We start from the raw sequence: 22,496 nt of genomic DNA on the forward strand, positions 1-22,496 counted from the left end.
GACATGCATGCGCACAGTTTGGGCACTCAGTGTCTAAAATCACTGGGATAGGTTTACCATACTAGAGATAGAAAGGATTACTAAAGCCTACAGATCTACTGTGTGTATGTGTCCTAATCCCTCGAAGCTTGTTTTCCTAGAAGGGCCTGTAAAGAGTTCCTGGTTAATGCAAATAACCTGCTTGACTTGCATTAAGCAGACATTTGTGGCCTACCTGCCTTACTAAGAGTAACTATACTGCAAAGTAATTGGTATATTACAAGCCATTACAGCAAAAGTCAATGTACCATGTACCATGCGTACAAGATAAAGGATGAGAGTCTCACAACAAAAATTATTTCTTTATTTAAAAATCCCTAATACATAGCATGGAAAAATAGTATTTCCGTTTATTTAAACTGATAAGGCTTTTAAATACATTTTTCATACGAGGGTTAAACAAGAATTCCATTGTAAGGAAAGTCTGTTTTGGGGAGAATAGACATTGTAATTTTTAAGCTTTAGGTGAGCTAGTATTGTCACCCTGATGCCCTCTTAAGTATGTTAGAAGTATGTCTATAACCCCAAAGAAAAACAGATGGCAATGCATCCAGCCTGGCCAGAATGAAGAGTCAACAAAATTTCAGAACTGTGATGGAAGAGAGGTAGGAGGGTAACTAATATCCATATGAAAAGACCACATTTCTTACAAAACTGGAAACCAAATAGAGAATAATTTGAAGATCAGTGTCTCAGGTACATTACTTAGAAATGCTTCTGTTTCCAAAGACACTTCCACAAGAGAGTTAGAGAGTAAAGTTTTCAACCTTGTAAACCAGGTTGAAGAATCAATGGCAGGCATCAAATTCACTGGGAAACACACTAACATTAGCAATTGTTTAAAATGATAGTACCAGCGTTAGCATCCACAGAGAGTCTCTGTGAGAGACCAAGCCTATATGTAAACATAAAGCAGCATTTGTAATACATCATGGGACTGGAAGAGTACCTCTAATAAGCTTAAATTGAATGGTTTCAAGGATGCAAAGCTTTCTAAAAATACAAACCTGGCCATTCTAGAGAAGCTGGGATGCCATCTTGAATAGAAAGCCCTTTCAGGCATATAGTGAGCTCTCTCCAAATGGAAAACAAAAGAATAATTGAGGAGCCTTGCTGAACAACACTTACCAGTAATCAAAAAGTTCTCCTCACGATACTGAAGTCTGGAAAAAAAAACTACTTTTTTTGGGGGGGGGGATTTTATTATTTTAGTTAAACAAAAAAAAACACAAAAAAAGAATCATCTTTCGTTACATCTTGTAGAAAGTGTATCGATTGGTTACAAATATATTCCCTGCGTTTCTTCCACAATCTTTACATATACTTCATTCAAATCAAATTGTACATTTTAAGTCAAGAAGGAAAAATTATGTATTTTACTATCCCTGTACCATAATTCTCATTTGGTTACCATTATTTAAACATGTTTTTATCTAGAATCATTTATATTTAAAGACACAACCACCTACTGATTCATTTGCAGTTTCAATAGATCTCCAATAACATTACACCTTTATGACATATTCTAAAGCAAATTCAGTTAAATAAGATATCTAACATAATACACCTGTATGTATCATTAAATATTATCCATTAACATTTCCTTGTTATTATTGTAGTTGACTAAAAGTTATTTACTGTTTATCTCACCTCTCCTCTCCACAGGCCCACACAATATTATACCTTTATAGCCATCTTTAAACAATCATTTATTAATAAGATTTATAGGACTTTTCCCTCATTTCCAAATTAGTTAATTGGGTGCTAAGAAAATAAACCTTAGACATCTAAGACAGTCTGAGGGGTGCTAACATTTCTACTTAACAATCACCAGAAGTACACATTAACATTTCTATGGCCTGGTTATTTATCCTAACTAAGGTTATCATTTCACTATTAGTATCATAGTAAATTATATGTTAACAAATAAACATTCAATGGTAGTCTAGGACAGTCTATAAAGTACAAAGATCTCTACTTAATAATCATCAGTAATTAACTAGGTTTTTTTTCCCATCAACAAGCGTTATTAACCAGTGTCCTTCCAGTAACAAAATGGTCTTTCCTCTCTCGCCAGCTGTTGTGTCAATTCTTTTCCCGTGGCCTTTCCAGGATTTTAAGACTTCTCTCCGCACCTTGCAGCTTAAAAGATCTCTCCTGTAGTTTGGTTGCCCTTGAGTTGTTATTAATGTACGCTTAACTTTGGTTGTCAGCTTTATTTCTGAATAGATTTGTCTTATTAACTCCATCTTTTTCGCTCTTTCTTTTTCTCCTGCATCTTGGAGTTTGGGGTGAAGCACCAAATTATCAAAATCACTTTTCCAACTTCCCTTCTTTCCACCTTGACTCACGTTTACTCCATTAATAAGTTCATCTAACTTCTTATCTTTATTTTCTGTATTTTCATTCGCTTCTTTAATTTCTGGGGTTGCAACCCCTTCATCTTTTTTTGTGATACCCCATAGTCTGTCCCATTTCTTCTCAAATCTTTCAAGTCCTTCTGAGAAGTTTTGAAGTCCAGCAAAAATGTTTTGAATTATCAAGTTTTCTTCATCTGAGGATTGCTCCATTTTTAGAGTAAAAAAAATATAAAGAAAAGGCAAAGAAAGGAATTTAGTACTTTCTGCCACTCTAGCCTGTCACAAATTTTAAAGAATATATTTATTTTAATTTTAAATCTTAAGCAGATGTTCTTTTATGGTTTTCAAAGAAGAAGGGTTCTAATCTTTTTCTTTCCTTTTGCAATTCTTGCCAGGATATTTTCCACACGTGCCAGCAGTATACTATTTGTGACCTTGGGTCTTTATCAAGTTTTAAAAACAAGTTCCAAACCCTTCTGTTACAAAATCAGTGTACTCAGATGGGAGTGAACAAAGGATACATTGTTACAACAGCAAAAGAAAAAAGAAACTTCAGACTTGGGCTTCCAAGTGGCAGATTCGACTATTTTAAAGACTTTTTCCTTGAGTATCTTTAATATGATATTGTAACAAGTAGCAGGAGAAATTTATTAAAATAAAAAATAATAATTTAAGCCAAAAAAGTTAAGGTAGTGAAAACAAATAAGAGAAAAAAAGATCCTTTCACCTCAAACGGAGAGACAGGAAATGTTGCAATTGCTTCAATCTACAAAACATCATTACAGGCAAGAGCAAAAAACTTTCTAAGGCAGTCCAATAGGGATTAAATATGCCGCTTTGTTCTTGCTTAAGGGACTAATTTAGCTTAAGAAAAGAGTTTCTTAGGGCAATCTTCTAAAAGAAAAGAAAGAAAACCTCACCAGATGAAAACACTTTCACTTCTCTTTCTGGAGCCGTCTCCAACTATGTCAGCCGGGGGAACTGCCTGTTTGCTGCCGGTTGGAAGCGCTTCCCTTGGGTCAATCAGGGACTTTGTGATGTCCCTGCGACCAGCAAGGTCTTGTCTTCCCAGTCATCATCTCTTTGGGACGGTTTAGGTCCTGCCAGACCGTCCAGGGGCAAAAGTGTCATCGGCGGATTCGGACTGTCGAGTCCGCATGATGTAACATTGCGACATTGGCTCCTCCTCCAAGGGTATACCTACTTGATAGCATTCTCTTTAATTTTCCTATTATTAATACTATGACGATGTCACACAAATACTGTGAATTAAATTTTCTGAACCTATTTTATTAGTTTTTCCTTAGAGCAGGAAGTGACAAAGCCCTCAGTGCTCTTCTCACTACTGAGAGATGACACGATCATGATCTCCACTGCACAGAAAAAAGCTAGGACCAACTAATAATGGGAAGTGATGAATGAGAGAAGACCCTTGCTTGTTAACATGTAAGTCAAAAAATAAAATCTGTGCTCAGGTCATTGTCGTCAGCCATTCAGTTTGTCTGACCCTCGGCACCTCTATGGATCAGCACTCTTCATGCCCAGAGTGAAATCAACTTACCTTCGCTACCGGTTTTCAAATGTGAATGCATACGCACAGGACCTTCTGCACACGTGCAGAGCATCAAAAATGGGACGTGGGCAGAGCCTCCCGCCGCTACTGCTACCGTTTCGCCCAAACTGGATAGAATCGGCTGAATTGCACCACTGCTTCATGCCCTTCTGTCTCACACTCAGATCCACCATGGTCATTCCAGCCCCAAGAGAAGCATATAATTCTCAAAGTAATGTTGGAGTGCAGGAATTAAATGAAAAGAAGCAACATTTCATCTATTAAGATTTTCTTCTTTTGTCTCACATCCTCTCCCTAGGAATTAGCCCAAAGGCTTTGGGCTGGAAAGAGTATTTATCAGTTAAACAGTGGATGGCCAGATGGTGGTTAAGAGTTGATTAGTCCAATCTAAACTGTGTCTTCTCCTCAACTAAGATGTTTTCACTTGCAGTCTGGTTCAATAGTTGTAAGTACATTTATTATTTAGTTTGCTGGCTGATGGGTCAAAAATGGCAGCATAAACTAGTTTCTTCTTTCCATAGGATTGAACAATAATGACATAGCTCCACTCAGAAGGAAAACATGCTGAGCTGTTTATAGGAATGAATAGGACAATCAACCCTAACTCACCAGTCCTTGTTCTACCTTAATGAATCAGGGGTGGGGTGGGGTGGAAAACATCTCTTTCCATGTCTATTCTGGGTTTTACTTGGGAAATGAGGTCCTTGATCTGAGTGTGGACATAGGAGGCTGCCATGAAGAAATATTTGAATAATTAAGTCCCAGCTGGATTATTTCATTTTGAAAATATTTTGGAAATAATTCTCCCAAGATCCTGCAGATATTGGATAAAAACCTATATCACTAAGGGAGTGTTGCTAAGCGAATATATCACCAAGAAACAGAATTCCTTTTAGATAACAAGACCAGAATTTATACAGGTAGTCCTTGACCGGCCACAGTTCATTTAGTGACTGTTCAAAGTTATGGCACTGAAAAAAGTGATTTATGACCGTTTTTCACACTGATAATCATTGCAACATCCCCATGGTCACGTGTTGTACATTCGGATGTTTGGCAACTAGTTCATATTTTTGACGGTTGGAGCGTCCCGGGCTCATAAGATCACTTTTTGCGACCTTCTAACAAGCAAAGTCAATGGGGAAGCCAGATTCATTTAACAACTGTGACAAGAAAGGTCGTAAAATGGGGCAAAACTCACTTAACAAATGTCTCACTTAACAACAGAAATTTTGAGCTCAATTGTAGTTTAAGAGGCCTATCTATATTCAACAGTTTTTTTCATTCCTACGAAGCAAAATGTTATTTAAAAGTTTATTTCTCTGCAATTTTTTCTGTTTTGTATTTTTCAGCATAGTAGTCAGACTCTTTATACTCCATTAAATCTGAAAGAGTCACATAAACATTTCCGTTGTCCACGGTGACTCTGTGAGTCCTTTGTTTTTCTCCTTTTGATTTCCACTTGGGTACTGCAGATGGTTCTTTGGGATTTATTGCTTGATACAATCCTTCACCTGTATTCAGAGTTATTTTATACTTATGCCAAGGACAAATAATGCATGATTGCCCATTGATTTCCTACAGACACAAGGGAAAAACAAAAACATTTTCATTACCTTATAAACATTAGAAATATAGCCATATATTGTCTACCTACAAATTGTCTCTGATCATTTAGATCATTTAGTTAATTGTATTTGGAATGTCCCCGCTTTTTGATGCTTTCATTTATATGAAAATATTGGTTACCACATTGGCTATCAAATTAAGTGGCTATTGTGTTTACCTACCTCTATTTCACCAAGATGTAAGGGACCTCCTGCATCTATTAAAAGATAAAATATATATTAGAACAGAGCTATTAGTTATGGTGGTTGTACCCTATTTCTAGTTTCAGAGCTATTATAGTTCTGAGTACAAATGGCTGGGGACCATAAGCAGGTGTGGGATACGGCATGCATTCCCTGCTTATGAGCTTCCCAACCGCATCTTGCTATTCAAGAAGTATACAGGACTAAAGAATATATGCATTAACCCAACAAGGGACTTGCTTTATTCTCATTGAATGTAGCTACATTAACAGCTATATTAAAGTATAACCTCTATAAACCTCAATGCATTTTTAAGTTCTTACGGTAACAGCGGCAATCCAGAGCGTAAAAGTGTCCACCATGGTAGAAAATAACAACTTGTCTCCCGTGGACAGTGGCTGTTGTTCTCTGGAGCTTTTTAATATCATCTTCTCTACCAACATAAATTGGACTAGACATTTCCTTCCTTTTAGATGGTTTGACCATACTGCTTTCATTAATATCCTGCAAGAAAAATCATTACATTAAAAATTAACATGAAAATAAAAACAATTGACCTAAGGGGAAAATCTAACAGTGCACCATAAGAAATATGCTCTCTTCTTCCTCATAAGGTCTTCCAGTTCTTGCTGAAAATCTTTTGGGGGGGGTCTCCCAACATATTGTAGCAGATTTTGAGAAAACGTTTTGGGCTACAGGGAAGCAGTGGAGAACTTTTCTATCTATTGAGGTGTCCCTTGCAAAATAAATTGGATTGGATGCCATCATCAGTGGCATCATTCACTTTAAAGCAGACTTGTAAACACATGATCCACCAGTCCTTTTAGATAGAATCACAAGGGTGACCCAAGTTTCCTTCTCATGTGAGATCTGCAAAACCCAAAGGAATCAAGTCTTTGGCAATCAGCCACACTGGTCAGCTGTCTTTAGCTGAAAAGCAAAGATGGTCACAAATTCTGAAGATAAAATTTATAAGTCCATAAATCTATCGTGAAACAGAACAGAAAGAAAATAAAATAAGCATTATTCAGCCAAGAGTGATGGTGGTTAATGAAATAAAATTGTTTTAAGGTATCTCATTCTGATCCATTTGGTGAGTCCCTGAATGTAATTAACTTATTGAACCAATTCAGTGCCAACATGGAGTCATCTAAAGAAGAATGCTCAAAGGAGGGAAATATATCAATATATACAATCATTCCATGCACAAGCTAGTTTTTTTTCTTTTTCTTTCTTTTTTCGTTTCTGTTATAATTTTGCACCAGTGAGGTTAAAACCAATTTTGTTGTATTTAAGTACAATAACAATAAAGATTATACTTATACTTATATTGAATGTCCCCTTTGCGCCAAATGAGCAAAGTTAACACAAAACCCACCCAGAATCAGTCCCCACTAACCATAGATTTCCCAGAAACTTCAACTTACGCTCACCATCACATATAACCCAGGAACAGTGCTGTTAGGGTGCATATCAAAAGACAGAGAGAAACCAAAGTGCTCAGTTTCAAGGAAGAATGTTGGAGAAAGACAGGCTCATTGTAGCCAAATGGCTGTGGAACCAGACCAAATATAATGGGCATCGACTCAGAAAGAACAGGGTACTGATAGCCTACCGCACAGAGTTCTCCATCTGAGAGTAATTCAATGCCCTAACAATGTATTATTTACCATTTGCTTTAAGCCTTGTTAGAAGATACACTCCTAATCACAAGCAGTGTTGAGAGGATACTGAAAAAATTACAACCAGCCCCATTAAAAATAAATTGTTGAAAACACTTTTTTGTGGAATTCAGGAATGGGCTTAGCCCAACCATCAATAAATGCTAATCAACCTTTGTGGCATTTGAAGCAAAAATAAGAAAGATATCAAGATAAAGCCTTACTTGCCTAAATTACACATTCAAGAGAGGGAAACAGACATAGTGGGTGTGTAGTTCTCTTTGTCTTTTAGTACAGAAGTTCACTGAGCCAAATCAAGTCGGTTCTTAGATGGCAACTGACAGTTACCGGCAAAAAACAAACCTGCTGGACTATCTGACCTTTTTTTTTGCCAGCAAGAAAAGAATTGCTTTTGTAGCATGTGTAGTGACCTCTCTATTCACGCTCCATTGTATAATACAGGTAACCCTCAACTTCCGACCACAATTGAGTCCAAAATTTATATTGGTAAGTGAAAAATTTGTTAAGTGAATTTGCCCCATTTTTCTTGCCACTTATGTTATGTGAACCACTGCAGTTGTTAAATTAGTAACATGGTTGTTAAGTGAATCTGGCTTCCCCACTGACTTTGCTCGTCAGAATGTAGCAAAATGACTCATGAACACTGCAACCGTCATAAATATGAGTCAGTTGTCAAGCATCTGAATGTAAATCACATGACCACTGGGATGCTGCAACGGTCATAAGTGTGAAAAATGGGCATGTCACGATTTTCAGTAACGTTGTAACTCCGAATGGTCACTAAGTGAGCTGTTGTAAGTCGAAGACTACCTGTAGTGTCTCAACCCAAGTAAAGGAAGGGGGCTTGTGTAAAAATGTTACTACAGAGTTTGACATAACTTGTCCTGCTTTCTTGCAAATAATCCTAAAAAAAACTATTCCAAACTGAGAAAGATTAATTTATAGGTGGCTGATAGTCCTCTTAAATACTCCTCTATTTCAGTCAATCTATGTTAAATCATTACTAATAGGATTGTGTAATTCAGGAAGTGATGTTTTGCAAATGATGTTACTTGAGTCAATTTAACAAAGCCAAACTTTATTATGGCTTTATATGTGTGTGTAAACCAGTGATGGGTTGCAGGCGGTACGCCCCAGTACGGAGCCTGCCCAGAGCACCGGGTACCGTTCTGGTATGGTGCTTTAGAGGGCCCACTTGTCTGCCCGATCCCCTTACCGTGGTGTAAACCTGTCAGCGCTTCCGCACATGTGCATGGCACGTACAGCACCTGCGTAATGCTCCGCCGAATAGCTGGAGTGTCGTGGAGGCTTGCGGAAGCATCATCTGAAGCTACAATGCATGTGCGTACCGCGTGTGCCACGCGTGTGCATGTGGATGACGCTGGGACCATTCCAACCGTACCGGTTGGAATGGAATCTGGAAACCCTGTTCTTCAGAAAACACATCCTACAGAAAAAAAACCTTCAAAATTGAAAAGGACTGCTTTTTTTCCCCAAACTAAAATTAAAATTATCAATTCGATGCAGCAGAAATACCTCTGGACAAACACATGAAAGGGCTTACATGTTATTAGCAAACAGAAGAAAGGGAAGCGGTGCCTTATCTGGCAAAGAAGAAACTGGAAAGAAGAAGCAGGAGTAAGTGGGAAAGTGAAGATTTCTATTAAAAAGAACAGACTAAGGACTGTAAGCAGTTTGCATATTTTCTAATATTAAATAAACAATACACATAGTCCTCGACTTACAACCACAATGGAGCCCAAAATATATGTTGTTAAGTGAGACATTTTTAAAGTGAGTTTTGCTCCATTTTACAATCTTGTCATAGTTGTTAAGTTAATCACTGATAAGTTAAGAGAATCTGGCTTCTCCATTGAGTTTGCTTGTCAGAAGGTTGCAAAAGGGGATCACTTGATCTTGGGACACAGCAACGGTCATAAGTATGAACCATTTGCCAAACATCTGAATTTTGATCACATGATCATGGGGATGAAATAACCAGGATACTAATGCCACAAATGGCAAGAGACATAAGACTGCACTATTACTGGAAAGACACAGGTTGATGTAATAAAAAATTAAGTCAAATTTAGAGCATTATGTATAAAATGAAGTGATAATTGATATAGTTAAATAATTGATTGATAATGATAATAATGCATATATATGTATTGGTTTGATAAGAGGAAAATTGATATAAATTGCAAATAGTGACTACGAAAGGAGGTTTAGAAACTCTGTTATTAAATGTTACCAATTTTTATTTAGAACATGTTATAAAGTTGTAATGTTACTGGATGATATTGGGAAGAGCTAATGGAATGCCATTATGTGGTTTTGCTTTAATATTTTATATAAAAGGACGTAAAAACAATTATAGTCAAATGAAGATTGAGGTATGATTATAGTAATATATATATAAATATATTTGATTTAAAATATATGATTTGATATGAACTGTAGGAGATGACTGTAGAAGGGATGCATGGAAGTTTTTGTAACCAATTGACACACTTTCTACAATTTGTAATGGAAGATAGTTTTGTGTTTTGTGTGTGTGTGTTTTGTCTGTTTGTGTTTATTCAAAAATAAAAAAAATCTTTATAAAAAATAAATGAATCAATGTTTCTAAGACTTAATCCAAGTGAGGTGAACAGGGTTTTTACACAATAAGAGGACAATGGCAATAGCAGTTTCTTAATGCAAGCTTAAGCAAATAAAACACAATGCCACACACCAATTAGTCACACACAGTGGACTGGAACCTGATTATCCATAGTAGTTGGTAAACAGACGAATAAATCACATTATGGATAACTGAGAGGATTGCAGCTACAGGGCAATGGTGGGTTCTGGGATCCTGTTCCAACCAGTACAGTTGGAACAGGCCCGGAGTTGTCCACATGGATGTGTGCAGCGCGCGCATGCGTCTTACCGTCCAGTGAAGCCTCTGGAAGGTTCCAGCTGCTGGGTGAAGCGTTGCACAGGCACGGAAGACTTTAAAGACAGGTAAGGAGCATGGGCAGGCGGGTGGGCCCTCCGGAGCACCGTACCGGAACAGTACCCGGTGCTCCGGACAGGCTCTGGTACGCCCGTATTGGGGCGTACCTCCTGAAACCTACCACTGCTTCGGGGAGAAGCAATCAGCCCCTGCCAATGTCTAAAGAAAATCCTGTTTGATATTTAGCTTGCATTTACCAATTCTCATTCTTCCTGTGAGTCAGCCTTCCTACTGCCAAACAGCCTCTTAAAAAGAGAAACAAGCAAAATGGTATGTGATGTACTATGAAGGAACTGGCTGAAAGTAAAGCTACTGGCACAGCATTAACAGCTGCAGCAGGCTCAGAATACAAAGACGTGAAATCTAAGGGGAGGAAGTGGGGGAGAAAAAAGAAATATTTAATGGCTGGCCACCATTATTATTATTATTATTATTATTATTATTATTATTATTATTATTCAGTGTTTGACCTCATTTCTAGGCAGAAATAGCCTTCGTTTCCATATTAAATGAATTACAATAAGAGATAGGTAGGAAAATATTCATTTGGCACTGCAGCTTTCATTCTTGTATCAGTGTCAGATATGTGTATTACAGAGATGGGTGGGAGAGAGGGGGAGAGAGGGAAGGAGAGAATATGAATCTTTAACTCACTCTTGACTCCTACATTGCCTGGACTAATCCATGCAACTTTCTTGGCAACATCTTTGAAATGGTTTGCCATTGCCCTCTTCTTAGAGCTGACAGAAGGTGACTGGCCTAAAGTCACCCAATCCAGGTGGCTTTCATGCTTAAAGCAGACTTCAATCTCCCAGTTTCTAATCCATCATAACCACTATATCAAACAGGCTCTCTATTACTCATATGCCTGCCTGTAAAAGTGATAAAATTGGCAAGATACTTTTCAGCATTGATTCGCTCCTGGTGGAACTGCTTCAGTTGATCCCTCTCAAACCTGGATCTAAATATTCATCTTGACTTATAAGTGAATTATAATTCACTTGTTATACAGGGCTGTTACTTTTTCATTTTATAATTACTTTTGTATTTATTTATGCTTCCTGACACACTGTCTTAAATAGTACCTTAAAAGGTACTTTATAAATATGCCACATTTAAAATAAAACAGCAATGTGAGCTTACACGTTAGTTCAAAATAAACTCTCCTTCAAATTTGACTCCCAGTTACCTAGTTAATGCATCTGTGCAGTTCTCTTGGCAATTCTAAAATGGTTTACCATTCCCTTCTTTGGGGATTGTTTCCAACTTCGCAATTTGCAATTCTTTACAGGAATCCCTTCTATAGTAAATATGTTTTACTTCTGCTGATCACACTGTTGTTGTTATTATTATTATTTGTCTGAGTCGAGTGTTGGCAACTACCTGCAGTTTTCTAGGTAATTTCAGAAGTGATTTGCCATTCCCTGATTTATAGGGCTGAGAGAAAGTGACGGACCCAAGGTTACCCAGCTTCCTTTGTGCCTAAGGCAGGACAAGAACTCACAATCTCCTGGTTTCTAGCCTGATGCCTTAACCTCTATACCAAATTGGCTGTCAAGGCTTAAATTATAACCGGGTTGAATTGCAGATGTAGCTAGAAGTGCAGCTAAAAGAAACATTTCTTCGGACATGTAGCACCTTTTCGATTCCTCGATTGTCTAAATATATAGCACATACATACATAGCTATTTATTTCAGGCTGTGAAATTATGATTCTATCAAGCATTGGCGTATGAAATCCAGGCTGCAAATATCTGGACAATTCAAACGAAGGGCAACCAAAGCTTTCTATTCGGCTTAAGTTTGGCGTCGGCTAGCGGTCGGAAGGATTTTTGCAGCCCAGGGACCGTAGATGTAATTGGATTTCAACTCAAAATACAGAAGTATTCCAAGATTTGGAGAATAGTAGTCTAAGGAAGGCTGACAGTGAGGTGTCACACAGAGATATTACTTAAAACTCCTGTGATCATGAGGCCAAACATAGCAGGATTATTTTATTTTTTTGTATCGCCCTACCTCGGTCTGCCTCACCACATTCTGCTTACTTCCATCACGCAATCTTTGCCACCCGCAAGGTGGCGATCGATGCGGACGTTCGTGCCGCATCCAGCCTGAGCTTGTCCGCAGTTGCAAAACCACAACGCCCAGCAGCCTTCGCGCTCCACAAAACCACAACTCCCTGCAGGCGCTGCGTTCAAGCCCTTTCTCCTATTCACTCTTCTCTTTCACGTGTTCTTCTTACGGGGAGGGGAGAGAGAAAGAGAGAGAGAGAGAGAGAGAGAGAGAGAGAAGACTTTTACTTAAAGAAGACCAACCTGTTCCATTTCGCCCGTCGAAAGGGATGCCATTCAAATCTGGCTACGAGTCCTACGCTGCAAGATGATGTTCCTGGGTTAGGTTGTTTTTCTCCCCCCTGCTGGTGCGTCACATCTGAATGTTATTGGCACTATAAGCGTCACGTGATAAAACCTGGCCTGCTGATTAGTGCTTCTTTATGCCTTGGGTTGCTTTGGAGGAAATTTTCAAGGGTCTTTCTTGTTTGCAAATCCCCTAATACTTTTTTTTTCCTGCCTACCCTGGTTTATTCAAGAAACAAAACCAGAAGCAAAATGGTGGATTTTTGGAAAATGCCACAGAGGTCTGGGGTTGGCCAGATCGAGAGGAATAATAGGGAGAAATGGTTAAGAAAAGCCTGGTACGAAGAAGAGACCCTGAAGCCCCATTTGAAACAGAACAAGAGGAGTTTGGAGGGCAGGTCAGCTTCATCAGATCCCGAAAAGGTTGAAGGTTACGCAGGTTTTTTAAAACCTGGAAAAATACTGCGCTCTTTATATTGGCTAAAGCTGGTCGTATGTTAATGCATTGTGAGACTCAGTTGAAATAAAATATTCTCTCTCCTCTTTTAGAACTTCTAGCGTTTTTGAAGAACATGAAACAGTTTATTGCAGCGTTTGGCTTTTACCTCCTTTCTGAACCTTATGTTCTTTCTCAATATCAGGTTGGCATACATGGGACCATGTATTCTATCATGGCTGAGATTAGTATATAAACAAACTTGTCACATTTGTAATTCTACAATTATTTAATTAAAATAGAAACAGCAGCAAAATGCAGCAGACCTGGTTCTGTCTGATAAGCAATATAATATAAAAAGTAATGTATGTTTCTTTAGGGAGCAGTAAGAGGTGATTACACTAATGCAGCTTTCCTTTCCAATTCAGTGGAAAATGCAGAGAAGGTTCATTTTCAATTAAGCCTTCTTGTCAGCAAGCCCAAGTTAAGCAATGTAGGTAGAGCTTTAGTATTGTGGAAAGTTATCACCCAGCCCTCTCCCAGAAAAATGAAATATCCTAGGAAATATTGAAAAGGCAGAATATTATATTCCCTGGATGTGAAAAGGAAGAAACATGTTTTAAATTGAGAATAGCTCCCTGTGGCTTCCTGCCTCCACCCACTTTGTCAATGGGCCATTAAGGCTAAACCCGTCCTTTATATAATAAAGAGTTCTCCCCTTCAGCTCCAGGGAGATGGGGTTAAGGCATGATAATATTGGCTCTTTACCCAACTCCCCACATGGCATCTGAGAACTCAACCACACCTCAATTCATAACACAGCCTAGAGAGTTGCCCCTGTATGGCCCCATGGGAGTCTGACAACCAATCAGAATACAAGCTCAAGATCAAAGGCCAGAGAGGGCATAAAACCATGGACTCAGCTTCTCTTCACTCTTCTCTTTTCTCCACCAACATTGAAGCATGTGATCACCTTTTCTGTTCAGGACTCAAGCCATGTGGTCCTGTCCACCAATAAACCATCTTTCCAAGCAGTCTCCATGTCTCCAGTGTCTTTTTCCCCACTTGGAGCCGAACCCAGGAGGACATTTCTTTCAACAATATATCAGTATATCAGATTTTATAATGTACATCAATATGTCAGATTTACTCATCAACATACCCATTACTTTATTCTGTTTTGGATATGTAGTTACTATGCAAAGTGTAAAAAGAGTTTTTAAAAAGCCTTTAAAATTAAGGGTTAAAAATGAAAGAATTAAGAAGAAAAAGACTTGCAGCACAAGCTACTTTACATATTTAGTATATTGTTTCCCTCCAGTAGATTTCTGTCCTTACAAACCATACTCATTTCTCTATACCACTTCATGAATTGTTTTTGTTCTTTAAACTTATCACTTATTGATGATCTCATCAATTCCATCTTATTACAACTTTTGGTCTTCCTTTTTTTCAATCTAACCACTTTTTATACATTAGTTTTGCAATTTGCTCTTTAGAAATTCTTTCTGTATTATCAAACCATCTCTAAGCATTTCTTTTGAATCAGTCACTCACTATTGCATTCAGTCATGTTCATTAATCACCCATTTGTTCTTGGCCCCATTTCTTCTGGTTTTACCACACATACGTAAGTACCATATTCCTGTTCCATTTATTTTGTTTTTGTTGACATATTTAACAGTCACACATAGCAAAGTCAATAAATGATTTAACAGAAAATCATTCATTTTTTGTAAAAAGTATATAATATCTATCAGCATTTGCACATCTTAAAACCTTGCATTTTTTCCCTTTTATCCTGTCAATCACAGCTTTTATCTTTAATCTTTGTTTTCCTCTTCATTCTTGTTTTTGCATCATACATTTTATTTAATAAATCATTTGGATTCTTAACCAATCATAATCACATTCAGGCCCCCACAAACTCTCTTCTAAAGTCACCATAATTTTCATTATTTTTATTTTGCTTTTTATTATTTTTACAAATAACTCAAAGCAACCAACATAGCCAATGCACCTTCTGTAGCCTATTTTCTCCACAACAACAACCCCATGAAGTGGGTTGGGCTGAAAGAGACTGGTCCAAAGTCATTATGGATTATATTCATGAAATCAAATAAAGGGCAGTACATATACACTCAATGTTGAACCATCATTCAGCAGCCAATCTTCCACCTCATATTTTGCAAAACATTCAAGCCTATTCACTTTATCTTATACTTCCAATAAATAAAAATATATACAATAAGTTGATTCAAAATATAGTTTATAAAATATAATTTTATTTAATTTATTAAATTATGTAGCAAGTCCTTTTTGATTTCATTTTTAAGTTTGAATGTAACCAGTGCTTTAAGGATTGAATGCTAATCAGTGTTTTGTCCCTATATTATTTAACTTGCTCTACCCCCACCCCAGTCATATAACAGGTGAGTTAAATTGCTCTAAATCAAAGGAATATTTCAATATTTCAAACAAAACTTCCTAACATTTCTAACTGATTTATTATTGGGTTATGTTTTTTAATAGAATAAAAACTGGGGTTGCTTTTAAAATATTTTCTGCTTATTTTGTCTTTCATTTAATGAGGGCATACTTGTAGGAAAGTTAAAAGTATAGGAAATATTTGATTTGGGATGAAAATATAAGTGAATTAATAGTGCAGTATTCTACAGCTGACCTTCCTTCTCTCTCTGTCATTATTTAACCCAAAAAGTCTTGGTGCTTTACAAAAAAGAGACATAAGAAACAATGCATAATCATATATACATACTAAACCAAGGAGAAAAGTAAGAGGTGCAGAGACTAATGAAAGCCTACAATTAAATTTACTAAATAATAAAGAATAATCAAGCCAAGACAGAATCATGGGCCAAATGGCCTCCCATCAATTTTTGAAAGCAGCTTTTGCAAGGACTGGACAGCTACTGAAAAGCAGTACTCGCAAAACTTGTCACCCCACCCTCCTAACATTCTGAAGTAGTATCCTGCTATTAGATTTCTGGTTACATTGAACCATCCAGGCTAATTCCACTGCAAGAATGTGGGCTAGCAGATCAGTCATATTCTGAACAACTACAAAACATTACTCTGGTCCAGCTTTTCAAGTAGATTTGAATAGTGTTTGCCTAGAGAAAACTGCTGCCAATTCTTTGCCATTAAAATACATACTTGGCGCATGACACATGCTTCTCAATGGGATACAATTTTTATTTCAAACTACAAAGACAACAGGGCCATTATGAGTTAAATGAAACTTGGAAACAGGTTCTTTATCAATTACGGATAGAAAGATGGCTTTGACTGACATAAAAGGGCCACAGAATCTTTAATCTTGTCATTTTTATTAAATGGAATACTAGGACAACCAAATTACCTTTTTGTGCTTTTGTTCTACTCACTGATTTCAGACTGGCATCAGAACCATGTACCACTATGTACCCCAATTAAAGGCCCAGCAGACTAGTCACTCTTAGTATTGCTCTTTTTCAGTCTCCTCTAAAAACTTGACAAGGGAAAGAAGTAGCAGCAATCATTTTTTATTTCCCTTTTCTGGCAATTGCTGGTGAGGACTTTCCAGATACACAAATGATCAATGGAGATAATAGTAATGTGGTAGGCCTACAAAACTGGGAGTTAATATTGCTAGTAAACTTTTCTAACATTATATATAAAAATTGCCATGTTCAATTATCATCAGGAACAATGAGCTTCCTTTTAAAATCAATGCTCTTTAGACTTCTTTTAAAGGGCATCAAAGTAACAGCAACAGTTAAACACACAAAATGAGTGTTTCATGAGAATGCATGAAAAATGTGACCCATTTGAAGCCTGACATGTTTATTGCTTTATGAAAATGCTTTCTAGTTTTGGTGCACCTGAGTTTTCCATTTTCTACAAAGCTGATAGACAAAAATAAGATGGAATCTGGATAAATAAAAAAATGGGAATTCATATGAGCTATTTATTTAATAAAAAATACTTCTCACAGTAGAAGTATCACTACGTTTTAAATCTCTCTGGCCAATTTATAAACATAAAATACAAAATGCAACCAAAACCCTAACCCCCAAATAATAATCATAAAATGGTGTCAAAATGTTATGAGCAACTATCAGACATTGCGTTCCCTATAAAATAAAATACCATACTTCCTAAAAGCCAAACCATTGGCAGGGTTTGTACCTTTCATGGGAAAATATGGTAAAGGAATGAAGTCATGGCACTGGCCTATTTTCTTAAACCCTCAGAAAAGGGAAATCATAAGTTTCTTCTCTTGAGAAGAGTCCATTTTACTGGGAGGATGGAATCACAAATATATGAGACCCAATTCTTAGAAGGTTACACCCTGCTCCAAACACAACCTGAACCAAACCAGTCTTGTTATCAAGGTAAGATAGTTAGAAACTGTCCTACCTACTCAAGAATGGCTGCAATAAAAGAAAGAAATTCAAGAATTTCAGCCTTGACTTTACTGTAAATTGGATTTGCATTTGAAACATAGCAACCACCGGAACGCTTTTGTAACAGCTTCATTATTAGAGCTTTCACAGCCTTGGAACTTTTTGTACCAATTTCTTGCCCAGCCAGTCTAAAGCCACTTGATAGACATCCTGCACTCAAGCCAGAGCAGGGCAAATAGGTCAAAAACAACAGTGAGCAAGGATTTCTGCTACTTGAGCCAACATCTTGAAATGTGTCAATCAATAGATTTCACTTTTACAAAGCTAAAGTTACATTAGCAGCTTACTCTTATACATGACTTACTCTTTATTTTAAATTGTTTGTATAAGATTTTATTGCTAATATGTGTTTGAACCTTGTGCTTTGATACGGCCTATAGCCATGATGGCGAATCTATGGCACGCATGCCACAGGTGGCACACGGAGCCATTTGTCAGGGCACATGAGGCACACTGGCCAGCTGACTTCAGCCTTCTTTTGAGGCCATTTTTCACCCTCTGGAGGCTTCCCTGAAGACTCTGGAGGGCAAAAAACAACCCTGCGAGCAAACTGGAAGTCCATTCCCGAACTTCCCGTTTGCCCATAGGGCCGGTTTTTTGCACTCCGGAGGCTCCAGGGAAGCTCCTGAAACCTCCAGAAGGCCTCTGGTGGGAGGGGGGAGGCTGTTTTCGCCCTCCCCAGGTTCCTATAAAGCCTCTGGAGCCTGGGGAGGGCGAAAAAAGCACGCCAAAAATGGGGGGGGAGCGCTGGTCGTGCGTGAATGCGTGCTGAGGTCGTGCGCATAGTATTGTGGGTATGGCACACCCATACACGGACCCCCCCCTGCACTCCTCCCGCTTTTGGCACATGAGCCACAAAAGCTTCACCATCACTGGCCTATAGGCTAATCAATAAAGCTATAATCTAATCTATATATGGATGTTCAGAAGTAAATTCCATTCAGTTCAGTTGCACTTATTTTAACAGGTTAGGATTTCAACATTTTTATCCAAAAACTTAGGACCTGGTCAGTGTGTGGTGTGGTGTGTGTGTGTGTTTGTGTGCACGCGCGCTATTGAAAGAAAACCCTTAACTTGCTAATTTTTTAAAATCAAATTGTATCCCAGATTTTTTTTAATCAGTTGGTACTTCCCCCCCCCCTCTGACAAGCTTAGGAAAACATGTGATTCTGTTTCTAGTGAAGGCAACTACAAATCTTCAACAGATTTTAATACAAATCAAATCACTAATAAAAAAAAGATCCTTTTCAACAGGTTTCAGATGCAGGGCCATATTTTGACAGATATACCACCGAGCAAGCAAACAAGCATCGTGGAGTCTGTGGAAGAAAGGGGGAGGGAGGGTTAAGGGGATGATTTCATTCAGATGTGAAAGGCAGCTTCACAAAGTGTGCGGAGAAACCTGGGCTCACTTCAGGTGGGTGTGAAAGACTGCGACTGTCGCTGAAGTGGGGTGGGGGGGAGGCTGAGGGGTGGGCAGAGCACAGGCGCGAAGGCTCTACCTCTCGTGGAGTGCCCACCCACGGTGAGTGCCAGGTGACAGGCAGAGCCCCTATATATGCTGCCGAGGCACGTCCATCCACACACAATCCGCGCGGCTGCTTTCTAAGAGTAAAGTTTGTTCCCAGTTTTGGCGGCCAGAGGGAGCCATGGCTGATGCGCTCGAGCCAGACAGCCAAACCCCGGGAGCCAACTTGTCCAGCCTTCAGCATCCCGCCTGGAACTTAAACCTTTCTTTGCCCTCCCGTTGGGCTTTGCCCGGACAGCCTGCGCAGACCATCGGGGCGGGCGTGATCATGCTGCTGGCGCTGGTGGGCAACTGCCTGTTGTTGTATCGGCTCCGCTGCGGAGGGTGCTGCTGCGGAGGTCGGTTCAGGAGGCGGCGGAAGATGGATTTCCTCCTGGCGCACTTGGCCATCGCCGATCTCTACGGCTGCGGGCTGGTGTTGCTCTCCCAGCTGCCTCCAGCAGAGGACGAGCGCGTTGCAGAGCCGGGAGACGCGGGGTGGGCGGCCGGAGACGCCACCTGCCGCTTGCTCCGCTTTCTTCAAGGCTCGGGGCTGCTGGCGCCGTCGCACATGCTGGTTCTTATCGCGCTCGAGCGACAGCGCTTAGCCACGGGCCCTCCGCCCCCGCAGGACTCGCTGCCGCCTTTCGTGCTCGCCCGGAGCGCCCTAGCCGCGCTGGGCTGGCTCTTGGCGTTGCTGCTTGCCCTGCCTCAACTCTTCGTTTACAGGCTGGCCCCGTCGCAAGCCGGAAGCCGCTGCCTCAGTATCTTCCCTCAGCTGCCCCGATGGCACGGACAGGTCTACGCCGTATACGAAGCCATCACGGGCTTCGTAGCTCCCGCCTGCCTCTTGGTCAGGACATGCAGCCGCATCGTCGCCACCCTCGGCGCTTCTGGATCCGAGGAGGAGGAGCCGTCGCACGAGGGTCCCGGCGGCAGCGCCGGACCCTGTCGCCTTGAGCTGCCTGGCGCCGCCGGCCCCAGCCCGCCGCTACTTCTGCGGCTTCTGCCGATCTCCAAGTGCGCGTCCCGCTCGCCGTCGGCGCCCCGAAGCCTGCCCCGCGCCCGAGTTAGGGCGCTGCAGCTGACTTTGGCGCTCGCCGCGCTTTTCGCGCTCTGCGGTTTCCCGCGTTTTATTTTGGAGTTGGGCTTCGCTTTTGCCTCTCCCGAGGTCGCCACCCACGAAGCCCAGACTACCCTGAGCAGCATGATGGCAGCCACCAACAGCGCCGTCAATCCCTACGTCTGCCTCTTGTTCCACAGTTACCGGCCCTGGGCGCGCCGGCTCCAGCGCAGCCTTTGCCGGTGCCCCGATGGACAACCCAGACGGCAAGCTCGCCCCCGGCAGCGACTCTCTCCACGGGCGGCCGCGGATCGTGCTGAACTTTGGCTCTGCCCTTGCCAAACGAAGACGCCTGCCATCGCAACAGCCAGCCAGCTAGAGAAGGAGGAGAGCCGGGTTGTTGGCGAGAGCAGATTCTAAGACCGAGAGCCGACTTTGAAGAAGGCTGCATTAGAATCCACATAGAGAAGGTCAAAAGAAGGAGAAAGGACCTTTGGACAATTAGGATGGCCTTAAATCTGTTTGGGCTTTTAATACAATGTGCTCCACCAAGTTAAGAGTAAAATAAAAGATTCCAGCTGCTTGCTTGCCTGCAGGTCACGTGTTCAAAGGCTTTTCTCCCTGAAAAAAGGAAGAAAGGAAAAGACACTGCACTTGCTCAAGAGCCCACTTTGAGCTGGGTAGTTCTTTCCAATTGCCTATTCAGTTATAAGAATTTAAGTCCATATAAAACTACATTACCATTGCAAATGAATTTTATTTTTACTGATCTGGCTCTTATCATAAGTGCTAATGTGGAATATCAGAATATTTCAACTAGATGTCTTCAGGCTGTCTGAGGTTTTGTTCATTTTACTCTATTGTCAATGTTCAAAGCAAATGGGATTGTTCGCACTTCCAGTAATTTGCATCCAAAATCTGTTGGATACAACAAGTTTCTGTTTATACACAAGGGAGTGTAACACATGATGTAAGCTGTTTAATCTGTGGCATTCACTAAATTCAGACATTTCTCCTTGTACTTTGTAATATTTATGGACGTACACAAACTGGAAATTGTGTTTGCTTGTTTTGTGCACACAACAAATACTTGTAAGCTTAGTCAAACAATTCTGGGTAGGTCATAGAGCAGCCAGACAGAACACTGTAGGGCTTGTGGTTGTCCGACTTTGTCCAAAGCTATGGAAGCATCTTACTGGCAAGCAGGAAATGTTACTGCATGTTGGCCTTGTCTCCCTTTCTCTACACAATTTGTGGGCCAGCCCATCCACCAATCTCCCTGAAGCCTTTACTGCTATGCTGCTGTACTTCTGTCAGCCAATCCCCTGGCCCTCCCCTGATCATTTCATTCTCTCTTTTTCACTTAGCTCTTTCCAATTACCTGGCATTTTCCTTGCTATCTCCCAATCCAGAATGTTTCTGCCCCAAAGGGTATTCTTGGTTTGTGTTCAAATCAAACACAGAGAAATTCAATCCTTGCTTAGACTATGTAAATATATGCCAATCTAGGCATGAACCATCAATACAGCACATACTAGTTTTATTTTTCATATTTCCAGACAGGTAGAGAAACAAGAGGGTTACTTTTGTTGCTATGCAAAGAGATTGTATTATTAATGCCTTCTGTTATTTTGTCATATTCTACATATTAATTGCAAATAAATGTCCAATATAAAATGAGACATAGTTTATTATAATAAGAGTCCTTTCTGTTCATTGTAAAGGGTTTTACTTATATATTGACCTAATATCTATTATGAATCCCAGTAAAGGTTGCATTATTGATATGTGCACATGTGTAAACAACGACAAAAATCCACAGATATAAACGCAGAAACTGAAAGCTTTCAATAATGTTTTATAGAAATTCATCTCCTTTGCAATTAAATATTAGTTGTGTTACTTTAGCTATTAATGTATGTCTTGTTGATAAGCAACAAACATTGGCAATTGCAGATAGTGTAACAGAGTATTTTTACTTCTGAAAGCTAAAGTTGAAGGAAGGCTATAAGATTTAAGCAAAATTTCTTGGAAATATGTTTTCTTTAGCTTAGACTTGCAGTCCTCTCTCTACATGACTATAAAGCAGTATCAAAAGTAGTTCATCCTAGTCATTTTTTAACAATATGCTTCTGAATTGACTATAATATGGCAAGTTAATATTCTACTTATATTCCCCCTAGTTTTTCATAATAGATTTC

At 39.6% G+C, this 22,496-nt stretch overlaps 2 protein-coding genes across 3 annotated transcripts; one reads left to right on the forward strand and one right to left on the reverse strand.

The window, feature by feature from the left end:
- Positions 1-5,272: 5,272 nt before the first annotated feature.
- Positions 5,273-13,320, reverse strand: RFESD (Rieske Fe-S domain containing). Of its 2 annotated transcripts, none has more exons than XM_032214766.1 (4): positions 12,782-13,320; positions 6,107-6,287; positions 5,763-5,797; positions 5,273-5,550 (listed from the first exon to the last, which is right to left on the reverse strand). In XM_032214766.1, exons 1-4 carry the CDS (start codon positions 12,812-12,814, stop codon positions 5,287-5,289), a joined length of 513 nt encoding a protein of 170 aa, XP_032070657.1. In that variant the 5' UTR covers positions 12,815-13,320; the 3' UTR covers positions 5,273-5,286. The 2 variants fall into 2 exon arrangements, with proteins under 2 accessions (XP_032070657.1, XP_032070656.1); XM_032214765.1 differs by lacking the exon at positions 12,782-13,320 and adding an exon at positions 12,483-12,632.
- A 6,054-nt stretch (positions 13,321-19,374) lies between these two features.
- Positions 19,375-20,715, forward strand: GPR150 (G protein-coupled receptor 150). The gene is made up of 2 exons (XM_032213865.1): positions 19,375-20,164; positions 20,270-20,715. Exons 1-2 carry the CDS (start codon positions 19,375-19,377, stop codon positions 20,713-20,715), a joined length of 1,236 nt encoding a protein of 411 aa, XP_032069756.1.
- Positions 20,716-22,496: the final 1,781 nt, after the last annotated feature.

The sequence above is a fragment of the Thamnophis elegans genome, chromosome 3, assembly GCF_009769535.1.
Source record: "Thamnophis elegans isolate rThaEle1 chromosome 3, rThaEle1.pri, whole genome shotgun sequence".
Taxonomy (NCBI): domain Eukaryota; kingdom Metazoa; phylum Chordata; class Lepidosauria; order Squamata; family Colubridae; genus Thamnophis; species Thamnophis elegans.